This window comes from Balaenoptera borealis (genome assembly GCF_965194805.1).
Source record: "Balaenoptera borealis genome assembly, chromosome: 20".
Taxonomy (NCBI): domain Eukaryota; kingdom Metazoa; phylum Chordata; class Mammalia; order Artiodactyla; family Balaenopteridae; genus Balaenoptera; species Balaenoptera borealis.
In genome coordinates, this window is record NC_138879.1 from 39,043,084 (window position 1) to 39,060,773 (window position 17,690).

At 47.5% G+C, this 17,690-nt stretch overlaps 2 protein-coding genes across 16 annotated transcripts in view; both read left to right on the forward strand.

The window, feature by feature from the left end:
* Positions 1–6,530, forward strand: part of GGNBP2 (gametogenetin binding protein 2) — a 31,292-nt gene extending 24,762 nt beyond the window's left edge. For 7 of the 9 annotated variants that reach the window (XM_082372970.1, XM_082372974.1, XM_082372969.1 and 4 more), the window contains 6 exons: positions 1,042–1,236; positions 3,205–3,352; positions 3,715–3,840; positions 3,923–4,071; positions 4,600–4,848; positions 5,882–6,530. In XM_082372970.1, the coding sequence (XP_082229096.1) occupies positions 1,042–1,236; positions 3,205–3,352; positions 3,715–3,840; positions 3,923–4,071; positions 4,600–4,848; positions 5,882–6,085 (1,071 nt within the window). In that variant the 3' untranslated portion in view covers positions 6,086–6,530. The remainder of the gene's footprint in view (positions 1–1,041; positions 1,237–3,204; positions 3,353–3,714; positions 3,841–3,922; positions 4,072–4,599; positions 4,849–5,881) is intronic. The other 2 variants (XM_082372972.1, XM_082372977.1) reach the window with 1 other exon arrangement.
* Positions 6,531–8,597: 2,067 nt separating this feature from the next.
* DHRS11 (dehydrogenase/reductase 11) lies at positions 8,598–16,945 on the forward strand. Of its 7 annotated transcripts, none has more exons than XM_082372987.1 (7): positions 8,598–8,969; positions 11,749–11,958; positions 14,212–14,423; positions 15,061–15,190; positions 15,774–15,920; positions 16,119–16,184; positions 16,309–16,945. In XM_082372987.1, exons 1-7 carry the CDS (start codon positions 8,613–8,615, stop codon positions 16,348–16,350), a joined length of 1,164 nt encoding a protein of 387 aa, XP_082229113.1. In that variant the 5' UTR covers positions 8,598–8,612; the 3' UTR covers positions 16,351–16,945. The 7 variants fall into 7 exon arrangements, with proteins under 7 accessions (XP_082229113.1, XP_082229114.1, XP_082229116.1 ...); XM_082372988.1 differs by having other exon boundaries at positions 15,828–15,920; XM_082372990.1 differs by having other exon boundaries at positions 14,329–14,423.
* Positions 16,946–17,690: the final 745 nt, after the last annotated feature.

Below are 17,690 nucleotides of genomic sequence, written 5' to 3' on the forward strand. Positions count from 1 at the left end.
TTGGGGGTTAGGAGAGGAGTTTGCTGGGGAACTGAAATTTAGAAGTTGTTTATGGATTTTTTCTTTGTTTTTTAATCCCGTTACTCTGCCAGCCTTGATGTTTAGACATTCTGAGAGTAGAAAACTGAAATTGATGATTATTTAATGAGAAGCTGCTATGAAACATAACTGTTGACAAGTTAAAAGCAACCCAAAAATAAGCATCAAAATTAGAAACATTTAATGAGTCCCAGTTTGCCTGCTTCTTTCCAATCGTATGGAGTAAATGGTGTCTGAATGCCGTGATATAAGAGCTACTTTTTAGAAGCACACTGAAGGAAGGCTCTTTACAATGCTGGTATTGGATTTCATGCTTGTGATTTGGTAACATTATTTTCATTTATACTCTGTAGAACATAAATTTTTGGCTAGTGAATATTTTGTTATATTCTAGGGCATGGTTGTAACTCTTCAACTGGTCACCAGTCCTTTTTGAAAATGGTACGAAAGCTATAAACCCTTTTTTCAAAAGCCCATCCATGAACTTTAAACACTGTTCTGGGGAGTCTGAGGAGATTTGTGCTAGTTTTTGCTGAACAGATGTCTTACTCCTTTTCTCTTTGAATGTTTGTGTCTTCAGAAACTAGATCATTTAATCAGGTCAGTCTTCTCATTGTATGAAGAAATAGATGAATATTTACTTTGCTGTGTTAAAATTCTGAAATTTGAAACTAGAATATTTCTGGTTTGAAATCGGAGTATGTGTAAGTCTACCTTTCCCATAGGAATTAGTTGTATATTCATTTCCTGAGTAGATTTTAAGACTGTCATCATTTAAGGTATTAAAATTTAAAATTCTTTGTGGGGACTGCCTGACAAAACACAGCAAAGTAAATATTCATCCACTTCTTCATACAATGAGAAGTCTGACCTGACAAAATTGCAGCATGAAATACCAGTTTCTGTGTGTGTGATATCATTTAAAATTAACAAGTGAGAATTTCCATGGAAAATAAAGGGAAGTTTGGGCCAGTATTCAGTCTCAGCTTTGTTTTATAATAGATGACTGTGGAAAAAGTGCAGGGTATCAGTCGATTGGAACAACTTTGTGAAGAATTTTCAGAGGAGGAACGAGTAAGAGAACTCAAGCAAGAAAAGAAGCGCCAAAAACGGAAGAATAGACGAAAAAATAAATGTGTATGTGATATTCCTACTCCCTTACAAACAGCAGATGAAAAGGAAGTAAGCCAAGAGAAGGTAGTATTTCTTGATATTGACACATAAATATATAGCTTTTTTCTAGATTTCAGCACTTTTACTGTGTTTTCCCAGAATGTGGCTCCTTTGGCTTCTTTATTGGCTTTTTTTCTTACTCTAATCTGTATAAGCCAAAATCTTTAATGTCGTGTGTTTGTTTTCTAGAGACAATGTTGGCTAGTTAACTTACTACGTGACCTTAGTATTCTGCAAGATCATAGTCCAAATGTGAAAAGTTAACTCCATGCATGACCTAGAGCAGTTCTCAACTTTCAGTCTCAGAACGCCTTTGCATTTTTCTGTTTTGTTTTGTTTTTGCTTTTTGGCCGTGCCGCGCAGCATGCGGGATCCTAATTCCCCGACCAGGGATCGAACCCATGCCCCCTGCATTGGAAGTGTGGAGTCCCAACCACCGGACCCCCAGGGAATTCCCTCCTTTTGCATTCTTAAAAATTAGGGAGCCCAGTGAGCTTTTGTTTTTGTGGATTATACTTATCAGCATTTACTGTATTAGAAATTAAAATGGGCAAATTTAAAGTTATTTATTATTCTTTTAAAAATAATAAGCCCACTATATGTTAAAATGAATAACATTTTTTGAAAAATAACTAGAAAAAATTGAGAAGGGTGGCATTAATTTATATTTTTGCAAATCTCTTTAATATTTGGCTTAAAAGGAATCAGGTAAATTCTCATTCAGTCTGTTTGCATATGTTGCTTGGTTATAGCATGTGAAGAAAGTCTGACTTCACCCAGATGTATATAGTAGGAAGAGGGAGGAGTATTTTAATATAAACCTTTTCAGATAGTTGTGGATAGTCTTCTTTGGCATTATAACTTGACAGGTGGTAGTTTCTTAAAGATTAGTTGCAATGTGGAACCTGACACCTTAACAGTGACCTTTTCATACTTTTAAATTAAAACCCATCGGTCTATCTTGGCATTTTGAATAGATTTTATTTATGCATGATTCTGTAACATCATGCATTGGTCATTTGAAAGATAATAGTTCACTGAGTTATGCAGATCTTTCCAGATTTTGACATTCATTATATAATATCATATAATCATGTTAAAACCACTACTCATCAGAAAGGTCTTTTAAGTATTGGGAAGCTTCAAGCTCCTTGTTGCTTGTGTATGCAAGTTTTCAAAATTCTGATTGTAGTTTGAAAGTTTGAATTTTATCAATGACTGTCCATTTTTTTCCTTGAAGAGATGGGCTGACTTCATTTTTGAGAAAATGTCTTTTAAATATCCAAGTTTGAATAACCATAATTTGTCTCTTATTCTTTCTTTCAAGTGAAATTGATGTTCCAGGAAAAAGCAGCTAGTTTAGCTTGCAACTTAAACAGTTGCACAAGTACTTTTACTTGAGACAACCATTATACATTGGTATGCATCAAAAGTGCTTTAAGCATTCTTCCCATTTATCACAGAGTAATAAAAAGACCTCTATGCCATGAGTTCGTATTTAATAAAATTAGTATTTTTACTGCTTCATCAAAGACATTCATAAGTGAAATATCGTTTTATGTATTTATTTCCTGATGAGAGTGCTTGACAAGTGAAGAATACAGTGACTGTTAGTACACGCTTTGGTTGCCTCTGCCTTGGTTTGTGCTAAAGAAACTTTTCCCACCATTGCTTTTATATTATCAATGTAAGTGTCAAGACAATGAAAAAGGCACATCACATCTCAGTGTTATGATGAAAATGGTTTTGACCTAGGGAACCCCTGGGGTCAGCAGACTGCGCTTTGAGAATAGCTATCCTAGACTTCCCTGATACCATTAAGTCTTAACTTACTTTTGTTGGTTCTTGGTCTTGAAATGAATTAGTAATTTTTCATGAGAATAATTTTTTTCAATTTTTAACCTTGTAACTCCTATCTTAGGTTTAGGAAATTAAAATATAGCCATTATGGAGGTAAAGCTTTTTACAATCTCTTAATATTGATCCTGAAAGGAAACAGACTTCATAGAAAACAGCTGCAAAGCCTGTGGCAGCACTGAAGATGGTAATAGTTGTGTAGAAGTAATTGTTACCAATGAAAATACATCATGTACCTGTCCTAGCAGTGGCAATCTTTTGGGGTCTCCTAAAATAAAGAAAGGTAAGTAAATAGTTTTAAAAAATTAACTCTTAAGTTTATTCTTTTTTTTTTTTTTTTTTTAAATATAAGAGCTTTTAGAGATCCTGTAACCTAGAATTTAGGAACTGCTTTACAGCCCTAAGAATATCATAAAATTTAGTCAGACACTTGGTATTTCCTTTTTCTTTATGGTGTTTGATTTGTTAAATAATAACAAAATCAAAAATTGTAACACTCCAATCATATTTTCATTATTTAATGCACTTTTTACTTTCAGTAAGCCATCAATTTTGAAATTTTTCTGTGGTCCCCGGTTGGTTCATTCTTTGTCGTAATATATTTATTGGCATGTTAATTGTAACTCTCACTTGATTTATTCTCAGGCTTATCGCCACACTGTAATGGTAGTGATTGTGGATATTCATCTAGCATGGAAGGGAGTGAAACTGGTTCTCGGGAGGGTTCGGACGTTGCTTGCACTGAAGGCATTTGTAATCATGATGAACACGGTAGGTTCAGATTAAGCTTCCCAATTATTTCTGCTACATGGCTGATTTAAACACCCAAATAAGAGATTATTGATTTCTGCAGGTGATGACTCCTGTGTTCATCACTGTGAAGACAAAGAGGATGATGGCGACAGTTGTGTTGAATGTTGGGCAAATTCTGAAGAGAACACCACCAAAGGAAAAAATAAAAAGAAGAAAAAGAAAAGCAAGATGTTGAAATGTGATGAACATGTAAGTGTCATAACTTGGAATCCTTAAAACCTTTGTTCTTTTCCTTGGAGTGGCAAATGTGCAGCTTAGCTGCTAGGATTTTTTTTTTTTTTTTTTTTTTTAAGAATGAGTACCTATGCAGTTGCATTGGTTGCTCATCTTGTGAATTTATATGCATGTGTGTGCCTGATGTGGTCATTTGTCCAACAGTCGATGTGAGTCATAAATCCAATTCATTCTTTTCATAATAGTTTTTAATCTTTTAGCTCTGTAATCTTGAGCAGTTTGCTTGATCTGTTTTCCCATCTGTGAAATGTAGATAATAGTCCCTGTCAGATTAGGTTCTGTGAAGATGAAATGAAATTATATTGGTGGGTTAGCATAGTGTTTGGTGTGCAGTAAATGCCTAGTAACTGCCAGCTGTTGCTGTTATTCAGTATTCCTGCTAAAATCTTAACACACTGTCAGGGCATTTTTTTTCTTTAAAAAATAGTAATTGCTATTATTCCCTGCCTTTTTACCTGAGAAATCCTTTTGCTGTGGTTTCAGATCCAAAAGCTTGGAAGCTGTATTACAGATCCAGGTAATCGAGAAGCCTCAGGAAATACCGTGCACACAGTGTTTCACCGTGACAAGACCAAAGATACACATCCTGAAAGCTGTTGCAGCTCTGAAAAGGGTGGGCAGCCACTGCCTTGGTTTGAGCATAGGAAAAATGTACCACAGTTTGCAGAACCTACAGAAGCGTCGTTTGGTCCTGATTCCGGAAAAGGTGCCAAGAGCTTAGTTGAACTCCTTGTAAGTAAGCCATGATTATCTTTTTGTGGATAACTGATTGTTCACGGGGTAGATGTGGGAGGGAACGTATTTGAGGGTTTAACGTTGGGAATGGGAGGAGGCTTATAAGCAGTTAAGGGCAGTATTTCATTATTTTTTGGTCACTTCATTCCTGCTCTTACACTTAACTACTCTGGAGCACATTTCCTCGTCTTCCTTTGTCTCAAAGGTAGAAAAGATTAGTTGGGAGACGGGGATAGAGTTAGCATTATGTCCAGGAGTCTGACTCCTTGACAAGGGTTATTATAAGCAAACTGCCTTTCTGAGTGGCAATTTATGGTAGCCACCCTTCCAGACCAGGAAAGAATATAGAATCTGAACTAGAGCCCACTTTCTAGGTTACTTCCTTTAGGTGTCATGTAGGATAAAAGCATATAACTGAACTTGGAAAATCTTTTATTACTGACTCCAGTTCTTGATACTTTAGATGAATTATACCTGATTCCAAGCAACCCAGTGCATAGTTTGTGTGGGACTTGGAGGAGGGGCAAAGAAGGAGAAGGGTGGGATCTTTTCTGTAGTCATTATGGGATCCCAAGGGAACCAAATCCCTTAGAATATTAGCTTTTTTCTTTTTTATATGGTTGTAAAGTTTAATGGTGATGCTGTGTATTTCGTAAGTTTAAAAAAGGTTATATTTTACTTAATGTGTAGAGATAAACGTTTCAACATAGAACCAGCCAGAGATAAGTCAGGTTATTTAAAATTTGGTAGCTATTTGTAACCATCCCTAATCACTTTTGAAGGCTGAAGTGTGTTGGGAGTCTGCTTGTAGGCTTCTAGGACAAATTACAGATCCAGAGTTTTAAACCAAGTTGAGTTGCCTTTTATTCTTACTTAGTACTTTCTAAGACAGAATGACATTATGCCTATCCTGTAAACATTCCAATTAAACTAAAGGTTAGACTGCTTTAATTTTTCTCTGTCCTCCATCACCGTAGCATTTTGCATTCTTAATTTAAGTCATAGTCTTAACTACTGCTTTAATTTGCAGGATGAGTCTGAATGTACTTCAGATGAGGAAATCTTTATCTCACAAGATGAAATACAGTCATTTATGGCTAATAACCAGTCTTTCTACAGCAATAGAGAACAATACCGACAGCACCTGAAGGAGAAATTTAATAAATACTGCCGCTTAAATGATCACAAGAGCCCCATTTGTAGTGGCTGGTTGACAACGGCTGGAGCAAATTAAATAAATAAAATAGCTCTGTCTTTCAATGAAACACTGAAGATGACTACTGCGCCTTCTCTTTCAAAACAAACTCTTAATTTAGTGACTTATGGCAAAATTTTATCTTAAATCAATGTGATTCTTTCTTGTTTTGGGAGACGGTGGAGGTAACCTCCTTAGTTTGTTCTTTCTTCAGGCTTGTGTCTTTAGTTGTGTGGCTGCGCAGGCCTGCCGTATGATTTAAGCCATCCCTTTTCATTAAATGTTTCTCTTCCTGTGAGACTTACTAAAAAGCAACTTAGTGGCAAAAAGTAATGTTGTACTTATACTTCTGTACAGAAATGACAATGAGCTGAATATATGGTTTTACAAAGTAGACATCCACTTGCGAAATGTTTGGATGTAATGTTAAAGCGCAATGTGCAAAATTTAAAATAAAGAATATTTATTAATACGCATAGTAAAATTTGGTGTACATGTTTCTGCTTAATGTGTGGCAGTATTTTAATTTGCCACCTGTGGTCTTGGTACTTGGCCAGTGTTGATGTTAGACAGGATGAAGAGCAAATGAGGAGACAGAGACAGATTGCTGAAGACAAAATTCTTCCCTTCATCAGAGCTGACAACCGAGAAAAGCAGTTTCCAGTCTTCTGTTTTGAAAGAATAAGTTTGCTGCGATACCGTTAAATACTGGCTAGCATCTTACTTCCTCATGAGACTTTTAATTGCTGTTATTAATAAAGTTCCCTGATACATAACACAAAGCACCTTAAATTCAGAGGTTCATATTGAACTAGAAGAATGAGAACAAAACTTGGCAGAATTCCAGCCAAAGGTTTCCTGCTAAGTAATTACTCAGCATGGAGAGAACTGGGAGCAGCAGGCTGCACTGAGAGCTAACCGCACTGCAGTCTGTGTGAGTGCCTGTTCCTTACCTGGTTTCCAACAATAAGGTCACTATGGCATTACAGTTTACTGCTTTCACAAGCTGTCTGAGTACTGAAGAAGGAGAGATTCCCCTAGGAGTAGCATTTGGTTGCCATTTAAAAGGTTGAGTCAGTAATTCAGTAAACTCATGTGCTTAGAGCTTTGTGTCTACAGGTTGATAATACTTGGTGGGCAGCAGACAAATAGTGGGACGGTCAATACCTCTGTGCGGTGGGGATGGAGTGAATTTTATAGGCTTTCTACCACTTAATCAGACTTCTAATCAGATTTCAAATGGGCAACAGCAGAAGCTTAGTGAGATTTAACTTTTGTAGTTGGTGGCATTTTTCTGATCCACCCCTGAGTTGTCTCTCTGAGTTGCAGAGATAGTGAGTCATTCCTTTCTGACTCTTGTTTGCTTTCATCCTGGAATCCATAAAAAATGACTAAGGGTCTCCCACAGCCCTTGGCTCTGAGCCCAAACCCCTCTCTCCACCACCTGTCACAGTCAGGTTCTCTCCAGATCCCTAAATTAAGCAAGGGCTGGTTTTGTTTTGTTTTAATCTTTGCCCCTGGGGCCAAACACAGGAGTGCTTGTTGAGTGAATAAACCAGCCACATTGACTGCTTATTCCATTGCTTGCAGTAGCAGGATTCCAGTAGTTATGCAGAGGTAAGTTTTCTCTTTGGAAGGATGGCTATATAAAGAATGCAGAAGTGAGGCAGTTTTCATGCTTTGATGGAATATCCTTAGTGGTCAGAAAAGTGAGTTCTACTTCGGACAGAACCAACAACCTAAGAAGAGACAAAGGAGAATGGAGTGAAGGCAGTTTAGGAGCACATCCCCTGGCCTAATACTGGACTGCTTGCCATCCAAGCCAGGCTTCACGTTTGTCTCAGTATAGTCTATAAAATGAATGTGTTAATAGGTACTATCTCATATGGCTCTTGGGGATATTAATATATTTAAAGTGCTTATAAAAGTGCCTGTCACACAGTAAGCGCTCAATAAATGTTAGCTATTGCTTTACTCTCTTACATACACCGTGATACATTTGCTCCAATGGGAGTGGGAGGGCTTAGGAAAGTTGTAGACTGTAGGCCATTAGGGATACAACCCCCCCAATACACGTGTACTTCGGGGTCTTTGCATTTTTAACCATCAGTTCTCCTTGGTTAGTAAGGCCAAGGGATCAGGTAGGGTTGAAAGCCCCTCCCAAGGTCACCCAGCGTTGACAACTGAGACACTCAGCCCTTTCTGAGCGGAATCCTTCCCGTCAGCCACCGGCTGGTTTAGGAAGGCGTTGGAGTCACCTTAAGTGCCCTTAATTTCTCTTCCTGGCCTTAGGGGTCAGGAACAGGGAAGGCAGACCGAGCAGGAATCAGGAGTACGTGCGTTCTCGGGCCTGGTGCAAGCCCCCGCCAAACTTCGTTTTCCTCCCCGAAGGGTAGGAGCTCACCAGGAAAGCTGGACCGCGAACTCCCAGCACCAGCCGGCCCTGTCCCGCGAGGAGCGGTTTCCTCCCGGCGCAGACTGGGCGGGGCCGGAGGGGGGCGGGGCCGTGCCCGCGCTGCAGGCGCAGGGGGCGGGGTGGCCAGGCCGCTGCTGGTCCTCCGGCGGGATGTGGCCATTTGCGGAGCAGCGGAGGGTGGAGCCGGGGGCGGAGGCAGGCCAGAGTGGAAGCAGCTCCAGGCGCAGCTCTGACTGGGGCAGGTCGGCGGCGTTTGCCGCGGTGGTGACAAGAGAGTGGCCGGACCCCTACGACCCGGGGCGGAACTCTGCGATCCAAGTGCTCGGCTCCCCAAGCGAGGTGGGCGGGCGGCTCGGGACCCTGGCCAGGGCCGGCATGGAGCGGTGGCGTGACCGGCTGGCACTGGTGACGGGAGCCTCGGGGGGCGTCGGCGCGGCCGTGGCCCGAGCCCTGGTCCAGCAGGGACTGAAGGTGGTGGGTTGTGCCCGCACCGTGGGCAACATCGAGGTAAGGCCCTGCTGGGGAACGGGTCGCTCTGGGTGGCGTCGTTTTCTGCCGGGCTAGGGTCCAGGTGGGGGAGGGGGAGTGGTCGGAGCCAAGCTGTCACGCTGCGCTCACTTGCCCGCCACCCCAGGGTCACTTGCAGCAGGCTCAGGGGCAAGAGAGACGGATGCCTAGGCGGAGGGGAGGCTGCTTTTGGACCCCTCAGGGCAGGACTCCACCTTCGCTTTTCCAAGTCCAGTCTTTTAAGGAGCCTTTTCTCCTGACAGCCTCTACTCCAGTATACCAAATCTCTGACTCACTGGCATCTTTCTCCTTCTCCCCGACCTGCATGCCCGGGTTGGCTGAGGAAGGGAGAAGCCAGAGATCAGGGGCTAAGCCAGGGAGAAGGAAGGAAAGCTTTCCCAACTCAGTGGCTAAGTGGGCTACTGGATTGCTTCCTCTGGTCCCCAGACCTAGCCCATAAAAGCCAAGCAAAGTGAGCAGGAGCTAGAGGTTTTGATCGTGATCTTTTCACCCAGGACTGCGAGTGGGATTGGGGTGGGAGTGGAACTTTTCTGAAGAGGCTCAGCTCCATCTTCCCCCGAAATGTGAGGGTTAGCTCCTACCCGATGGACATAAGCGATGAATGGGATATATAGGTAGACCTTTCTTCAATCTCACTGTCCCAGGTGGGACTGACTAGGTGAAATAGGGCATTGAACATGTGAGCCCTGGGGGACAAAGCATTGTGGAACTGAACCTCCTGGTTTTTCTCTTAACGCGGGTTGGGAGCCCCAAGAGTTGTAAGCAATAAGTGCTCAGAGAAAACTGAAATGAAGTTGGCTATGTCGGAGCAGGGAGGAAGGATACAGGAAACTTCCGTCATAGGATCACTTTGGATTTGCCCCTGGCAAGACCCCTCTCAGGGATTGGGCTAGTGCTTAGCTTTATCTCCACCCTTGCTCAAAGTCCCTGGGTGGGGAGAGGGTGAGGAGGCCTTGGGTGGGGGCAGAGTGGGAAGGTGTACCGGAAGGAGGATGGTCCCCCCCCCCTTGCTGCTGACCAAAGGTGCACTTTATAGCCTCCTAGATAGTCCCAAGGTCACCTGGCTATACTGTTGCCCCACTCTGCCCCTCCCTTTCTCCTATCCTGAGGCGCTCAGGGCCCAGCCCGCACTTTGGAGCCTAGAGGATCAGACCAGGGATTAGACCACTTGATTCCCTAATTCTAAAGCCACTCTTGCCTTCTCTTCTTACCACCTCCCGACCCCCAACCAGCCAGGAAAGGGGTCCCTGAGCCCAAAGGAGATCCCCAGGCTGATCACTCAGCCCCAGGGTATCTCCTTTAATGAGGGAAGAATGGCTCTGCTGTGACGGGACTGACATGGTTTCAGGTCATTTTTGAGGATAGATGAAGACAGGTAGGGCAGAGAAGGCAGTGACAGGGAGTCCCTCCATTCTGGCTTTCCTGCAGGGCTTTGAGTCTGGAGGAGGAAGGGAGAAGTTGCATGCCAGGGGAGGGGAGAATTCCAGGCTTCTTTGTCCACAGTCTGCTTTTATGGATTGGTTGATTCACTCATTCATCGATACTAAAACAGAATTTGAGTTCTGGCCTCCTACAACAAGAAGCCCTATTTCCTGAGGTGGTTGTGAGTAGGTGAAATCAGGTGAAAGGGGACTTCTGGGTCCCTGAGGACTGTACCTCTTAAACTCTTGGAAAGTTAAAGCAGAAAAGAATTTCCTAGGTCACCTGACCCAGCCCTTTATTCTCAGCTTGGTCTGGGGGAAGGAAGGTGTTCCAGGGCAGCTGGCCAAGCCAGCCTTCCTCTAGGGCGCCCTGCACCCGCCAACCCTCTCCCTCCCACACATGTACATAGTCACCTTCACGAGGCTCAGGTGCCCGGTCACTCACTGGCCTCCAAGGCTACCACATAGCTTGTTTTCTTCCTGATTCTGAATGGCAGCTTCCCTCATAGCCATCTCTCAATGGCCCGTCTTTCTCAGATCTTTCTCTCTCAGGGATCCTTAGTGTCTTGAGGACCCTGGCAATGCACAGGGGTACCCAATGTCACCTGCCACCTGGCTTGGCTCATAGTGTCCAGAGAAACTTTGGGGTGGAGGGTGGTGCACCGTGGGTCAGAGAGAAAGAATCTGTCCTGACTTCCTGACCCTTTCTATAGGCGGAGTGAGGGGAGACTGGCAGTTGGGCTCAACTGAAACGTATGTGTGAGGACTCTGAGCCGACTGGCTGCCGTTTGTGGAGGGAGGGTGATAGTTTAGATGTAAGCCCTTCTGGGAGGGACTGGATGGAGTGATGGGAGAGAAGAGAATCGAGGCCCTGGTGTAACCAGCTCAGTGACTTGGCTCCGGCAGAAGAAGCAGGGGGTTGGGGGAGGCTTGCATCTCCCCTACCAGCGGAGGTGTGTTCCTATTGGGAGAGAGTCAGAAAAGAGATATCACTCCATTCCCAGGATCCCTGAGCCCCTTCTCTGACACGCTCACAGCCCCAGCCCTTCTCCCCTTTTAGACCTGAAGACTCGAGTTTATCCCTCAGGTTCCTCCGTTGATGATCTCAGCCTCCCCCTCCCTCCCTCAGGGAGTGCTCTCACCCCGCCCCCCCACCCCGGGACTTTGACCAAAGAGGACACGCTTTGGGGATGGGCAGTCCTAACATCTCTGTGGCTGCAAGGTGGCCGCCAGAGGCGAGAGTTCTGTGAGCAGTGACACCGGTGGGAGGTTATCTCTGGGTGGGGAGGCGTGGAGTGAGCAGCTCACCCCAGTTAGACCCCTGTTGGGTTTCATAGGAGCTGGCTGCCGAATGTAAGAGTGCAGGCTACCCCGGGACTTTGATCCCCTACAGATGTGACCTGTCAAATGAGGAGGACATCCTCTCCATGTTCTCGGCGGTCCGCTCTCAGCACAGCGGTGTGGACATCTGTATCAACAACGCTGGCTTGGCCCGGCCTGACACCCTGCTCTCAGGCAGCACCAGCGGCTGGAAGGACATGTTCAATGTAAGGGCTGCAGGCCTGCGGCTGGGGGTGACAGGGATGGGGGAGAGGCTGGGAGAAGAGCGGGGAGCCAGGAGCCGGGGGGCTGCTGGGGATAGACGTCTACTGAGAGGGGCCTTCAGTTTCCTACCTGGGGCACTCTCCCCTGCTTCTCCTCCCCCGAAGGAGAGAGAGTGGATGAATGGCCATATCTTGTTCATTCTTCTTTCCTTTGAGCCCCTGGGGGCAGTTCTTAAAGTCTAGGCTGATTTCCTTCTCTTGGAAGAGATATGGATAGGGGAGAGAACGGCTGTCGGTTGAACGTCCCCAAGTGTCAGCACTGTGCTGAGTGCTTGGGACCATGGTCTTATGGGAAGAAAAGGGACCAAGAGACAGGAGATAAAGAAGATGATGATCTCGCTCAGCCCCACCAGTAACTATGCGGCTTCACGCTCTCTGAGCTTCAGTCTTGTCACATTTAATTGGGATGAAACACACCTAGACCATCAATATCTGGGGTCACAAACTCCAGTGTCCGCTGGGGCTGGGTAGGTACGTAAAGGAGGGAGGTGGGTCACATGGGAAAGCGCATGGATGTGGGGGGTCGCTGTGCTGCAGTCTGGGCAATGCGGCCAGGTCCTGTGACTTCTCTGAGAGCAGAGGGGACCTAGATTTTCATGTGCAACCTCACCCCTCGCATTCACCGAAACCTCAGCTCCAGGAGGGCAAGGAGTTTTGTCTATTTTACTCTCTGTTATAGCCTCAGCCTGCAAACACTCCACAGATATTTTTTGAATATATGAAACCTTCCAATACATATTGGAAGTGAATTTTTAAATGTTTCAAAACCATGTGTGGACCAAACACAGGCTTCAGGACATGGGTTTTCAACTTCTAGACTGTACTGTGAGGCAATATTGGGGTATGGAAATATTCTGAGAAGTTGAAAGCATTGTGTAAATGGGATGCTTCTTTCCCCTCACAATCCTTTTCACATGTGCTCACAATAGATTTAGCACCTAACAAGTGCTTGGGCCCAGAAATATGCAATGAAAGTGGAAACAATAAACGGGAAATGAAGCACTGCCTTCGCCCTCAGGGAGCCTTCTGGAAGATCCGAGTTGTGGTCCTCACCTGCAGTAAGGGAGTCTTTAAACCTGGACCTCAGCTTACCCATCTGTAAAGTGAGGCACATATATTAAATCCCTAAGACCCCTGTCAGCTTGAACACTATGTAATTCTCTTAGGATCGTCTTATGAGGCATCTCCCAATAGAACCACATCATTGAACACACAGGGAACCCCTGACCCCTATACCTAGGAGAATCCACTCCCCTGGCCCAAGGGGATCTGTTTCTCTTACTCCATCCATCCGTCCTCAGGAGCTGAGTTCTCTGCCCCAGAAACCCACCTTGTTAAGAGGACCAGAAGCAGGGCTGGAAACCTCTTATGTCCTGCCGTGAATGCTGGGGCAGGTTTACACCGAGAGTATTTGTCCTGATGCCTGGCTCTGACACCCGATAAAGAGAAACATCTAATCTCCCGGCTGGTCTCCTCTCTTCCCCAGAGGAGAGAGCGAAGACCTGCTGAAAGCTTTATCGCTGCTTGTCCTCGTGGGTGAGGCTAAAGGGGTGGGGCTGGGCAGGAGCTTTAGAGCAGCGACACTTCTTCAGGCCTCTGTTCCAGGAAGGGCGGGGATCTGGGGTCACCTCTGCCAGAGGAGCAGGAGTGGGAGGGGGCCAAGGAAGGCAAGAAGCCCCCATGCCCTTGGGGACGTCCCTTGCTATCCTGTGACAAGTTACCCCACCCTCTGAAGAGTCTCTGTGCCTTGTCTTCCAGATGGAACAGAGGTTAAAGGAAGGCGTGGAATGAAGGAAGATCAGGCCTTCTCCTCTCTACTGTAGTCTCAAGGGAGGGACAGGAAAGGCACAGAGAGTAGTGGGTAAGGTGGGGAGAGGCTAAGATCTGTCCTGAGGAGAGAGATTTTTAAAGTCATTTTAGGAAGGATTTTAGGCTGATTAGGAGAGAGGCGAGCCAGTGACTCTGTCCCAGAGAAGAGTAGGGTATTTGGAGAAGAAAGGAGATGATTCCCTAAGGTAGAGGTCCTGCTGTTTGCACAGGAGACAGCCAAGACAGGGAGGGTTCCTGGGTCATGGGTGCATGTGAGGGGCATCGTCCAGGGAGAGGTGCTGCCTCTGCTGTCAGCTGGGGCTGGTGGCTTGAGGGGTAGGGGAACCTAAAGCCAGGTGCCCTGTCCCCTTCATTGGTCTCTGATAGGACCCGGACTCTGTTTTGGATGCCCCCCCGCGCCCCCGCCCCAGGGTGCTCTGTGGCTCCGTCACCTGCTCAGATGGGCCCAAGCTGGAGACACCCCATTGCCCCTCTGGCCTGCAGGTGAACGTGCTGGGCCTCAGCATCTGCACACGGGAAGCCTACCAGTCTATGAGGGAGCGGAAGGTGGATGACGGGCACATCATTAACATCAACAGGTGAGGCCGGTGGCCGAGGGCTAGAGCTCAGATCACCACGCACCCTCCAAGCAGGGTGATCTGCTGCGGCTCATTTGACCTCTTTGGACCTCCGTTTCCTGGGTGGTAAAACAGGGATTTAACACCCAGTTAATACCCAAATGGCACGACTGTGGTGAGGGGAAGAATAGTATGTGTCAAATGCCAGCCCCTAGTTGGCTGGAAGGGGTAGCTCAGCCCCTTTGCAGCTGAAGCCTGGGGGCTCTCCTGGGACTGAGGTTCTCCAGTCCTCAGGCCGCGGCATGAACCTCACCTCGTGGCACAAAGACTGCACAGTCTCTGTCACTGGGGAGTCCCCGGAGACGTGGCCTCTGTCCCACAGATCTCCCAATAGAACCACATCAGCGAACACACAGATGAAATGGAGAGAGTTTTGACAACCTGCGTGGACTGGAGAGTGAATGCTGTGGTCGGCGTAGGGAGGACTTCTAGGAAGAGTGGGGCTCACAGGAGCTGCTTGAATTACAGAAGCTGGGCCAGTGGCCGTGAGGATGGCCTCTGGAGGTCCCGTTTAGAAGGCGTCCAGGGGGTGGGCTTGGCTGGTACAGCAGAGGGCATTGCTTCACTCTCTCCTTTCCCCTTCCCTCCCTCCACCCAGCATGTCTGGCCACCAAGTGCCACCCCAGTCCGTGGCCCATTTCTACAGTGCTACCAAGTACGCCGTCACTGCGCTGACAGAGGGGCTGAGGCAAGAGCTTCGGGAGGCCCAGACCCACATCCGAGCCACAGTGAGGGGTGGCCTGGCCCTGGTGGGGGTGGGGAGGCACCCGCCCGCTCACCCCACACACTCGCGGCCCGGGGGCCCATGTCCTGGCTGTGCTGCTTAGAGCTCCCGGGTCTGTACTGGGCCCACATCTACTGGGCTCTGCTGCTACTTGCGTGGCCCTGCTCACTACTTGAGTTCCCGCATTTCTCGGACTTTGAGGTGGGAGGCGGGTGACCTGAAGGGAACATGGTGGGGTGAGACTGAGGGAAAGCAAGGGATTGTGGGAAACCACGGCTGGAAAGTGGGACTCTGGGCTCTTCCCTTGAAGGCTGTATGACCTTGGGTGACTCGCTCAACCTCCCCAAGCCTCAGTCTTCTCATCTGTAAAATGGAGATGATAATACCTCTCAGGTTATGAGGTTTTAAGGGACACCACTTTGTAAAACTGACCTGGCTTATAGTAATGGCGCTGTAGCTGGTAGGAATCATTCTGATAATCCCCAGTGGCAGCTTTGGAGGGAGGAGGAGGCTGCTGGACATCGGGCAGCCATCACTGTGAAGCTGGGGCCCTTTGGCTTCCATCCTTTCTCTGCAACCTCCCCAAGGCCTGGCCTCTGACTGGGGCTCAGCTCCTGAGCAGGCTGTCTCTGTTGGCCCAGTGCATCTCTCCAGGAGTGGTGGAGACACAATTCGCCTTCAAACTCCATGACAAGGACCCCGAGAAGGCAGCTGCCACCTATGAACACATGAAGGTGGGGCCCAGGGAAGCCATTCACTTCCTAAATGAAGGCAGAGGGAACCCTGGCCTTTAGACCTCACCCTTCTAGTCAGCCTGTCGCCCCTCCTGCAGGGTGGGGGTGGGAATGGGGATGCTGGAGAGGACCTCAGTGGTGGGAGGGAACTTGGATCCATCCTGCCCTCATCTCACCCCTTTCCCCTGGTGCTCTCAGTGTCTCAAACCTGAGGATGTGGCCAAGGCTGTCATCTATGTCCTCAGCACCCCGCCACACGTCCAGGTGAGTCTGGCCTTGGATGTCCATCCCCTGGAGGAGCCCAACCATCCCCAGAGGAGACGAGCAGGGAGGCTTTAAGGGGGTGGGGAGAGCGTCCTGGCTTCCTCAAGCCTTGTGCCTTCCGCAGATCGGAGATATCCAGATGAGGCCCACGGAGCAGGTGACCTAGTTTCCTGTGGGGAGCTCCTCCTTCCCTCCCTGCCCCTCAAGGCTTGGCACCTGCCTCTGGATTTGGGGTGTTGATTTCTGGACCCTTGGATTCCACTTCCTTTCTCCACCCCCACCAGGGGCTGGAAAACTTGTTTGAGGTTTCATATAATCTTGTCAAATTGTTTCCACTGAATTTGGAAAATGGGCAGGGGAGAGGAGGTGGTGTCCCTGATTGTTTTACCTGCTGATTCATTCTTGGTCTCCGTTTTGGGCTCTTTGGCCTTTGTTTGCTGTCCTTGGTCTCTTCCCTTTGACCTGGGAAAGGGACTGTGGCCAAAAGTGGGGCTTTCCCCTATCATCTTGCACCCCACCCCCGTCCCTTCAGGATGAGGAGGCAGAGGGAAGCCCTCACCTTCCATCTGAATGGCTTTCGGGGCTCTGGGCTTCCTCCTTTCCCTGCATCCCACCCCCACCCCATCTATTCCCCGTCCCAGTTCTCCAGCCCCACTGTGGCTTCTCAGCCCCCGGTGGGGTCCTCACTCCACTCTATGGCAGCAGAGTACCAGGGCCTGCCTCCCATGTGATCATTAAAAAAGAAAAACTGCGACAACCTACCTTGGCTTCAGAAGTGTCTTTCAGGTCTTCCCCCTTCCTGTGATCAGGAATGGCTGTGTCTCAGGGTTTCTTCCAGGAGAGTGGGAAGGTGGGTGGATTGGGGGCATCACTTCTGGAGTGTGGATTACCTTTGGGCTGGGTCTTGAAAATGGGTAGGAGTTTGCCTGCCAGAAGAGAAGACAACACGGCTTGCAAGGCTGGGAGGCCCAGAAGAGCATGCAGTGTTGTGGGAACAGCACAGAACTTAGTGCAGGAGTGAGGTGGGGCTGAAAAGGTAGCTCCTTGCCTGGATCCCCCCGGGGTCTGAGTGCTGAGCAAGGAGTCTGGCCATTACCTGTGGGCCAAGGGCATCGGTTGGTTTGTGAGCAGGTGCAGGTCAGGCACAGAGCTGTCACTTAGAGAATCAGCGCCATGGCACAGGAAGTTATTGGTGGGGTCCTGCTGACTGGTGCCGACGGTTTGACAGGCAATGGAGGTGTAGAGGAGGGGCTGGATGTAGGAGAATCTTCTGAGGAAAGTCACCAGCGCCCGGTGGAGGACGGGATGTGGGATTAGTCATCACGACTAACCAGGTTGAACAGGAAAGCCAGCACATCCCCTTAAAGTGTCCTTTGCTGGTACCAGGGTGAGTGAGGTCCTCCAGCCTCCTGGGACCTTGAAGGGTGCAGAACGCAGCCCACGGTAGGGTCAGCTCAGCGGCGAGCACCCCTCGGGCCAGTGACTGGGCGGTGGAGGTCGTCGCTC

Bases quoted from the DNA above. Each gene is read 5' to 3' on its own strand.
- DHRS11 (XM_082372987.1), top strand. From the start codon at position 8,613: ATGTGGCCATTTGCGGAGCAGCGGAGGGTGGAGCCGGGGGCGGAGGCA. The intron at 15,921-16,118 runs GTGGGGCCCAGG...TGGTGCTCTCAG, and splicing joins CCACCTATGAACACATGAAG to TGTCTCAAACCTGAGGATGT. The intron at 16,185-16,308 runs GTGAGTCTGGCC...TGCCTTCCGCAG, and splicing joins GCACCCCGCCACACGTCCAG to ATCGGAGATATCCAGATGAG.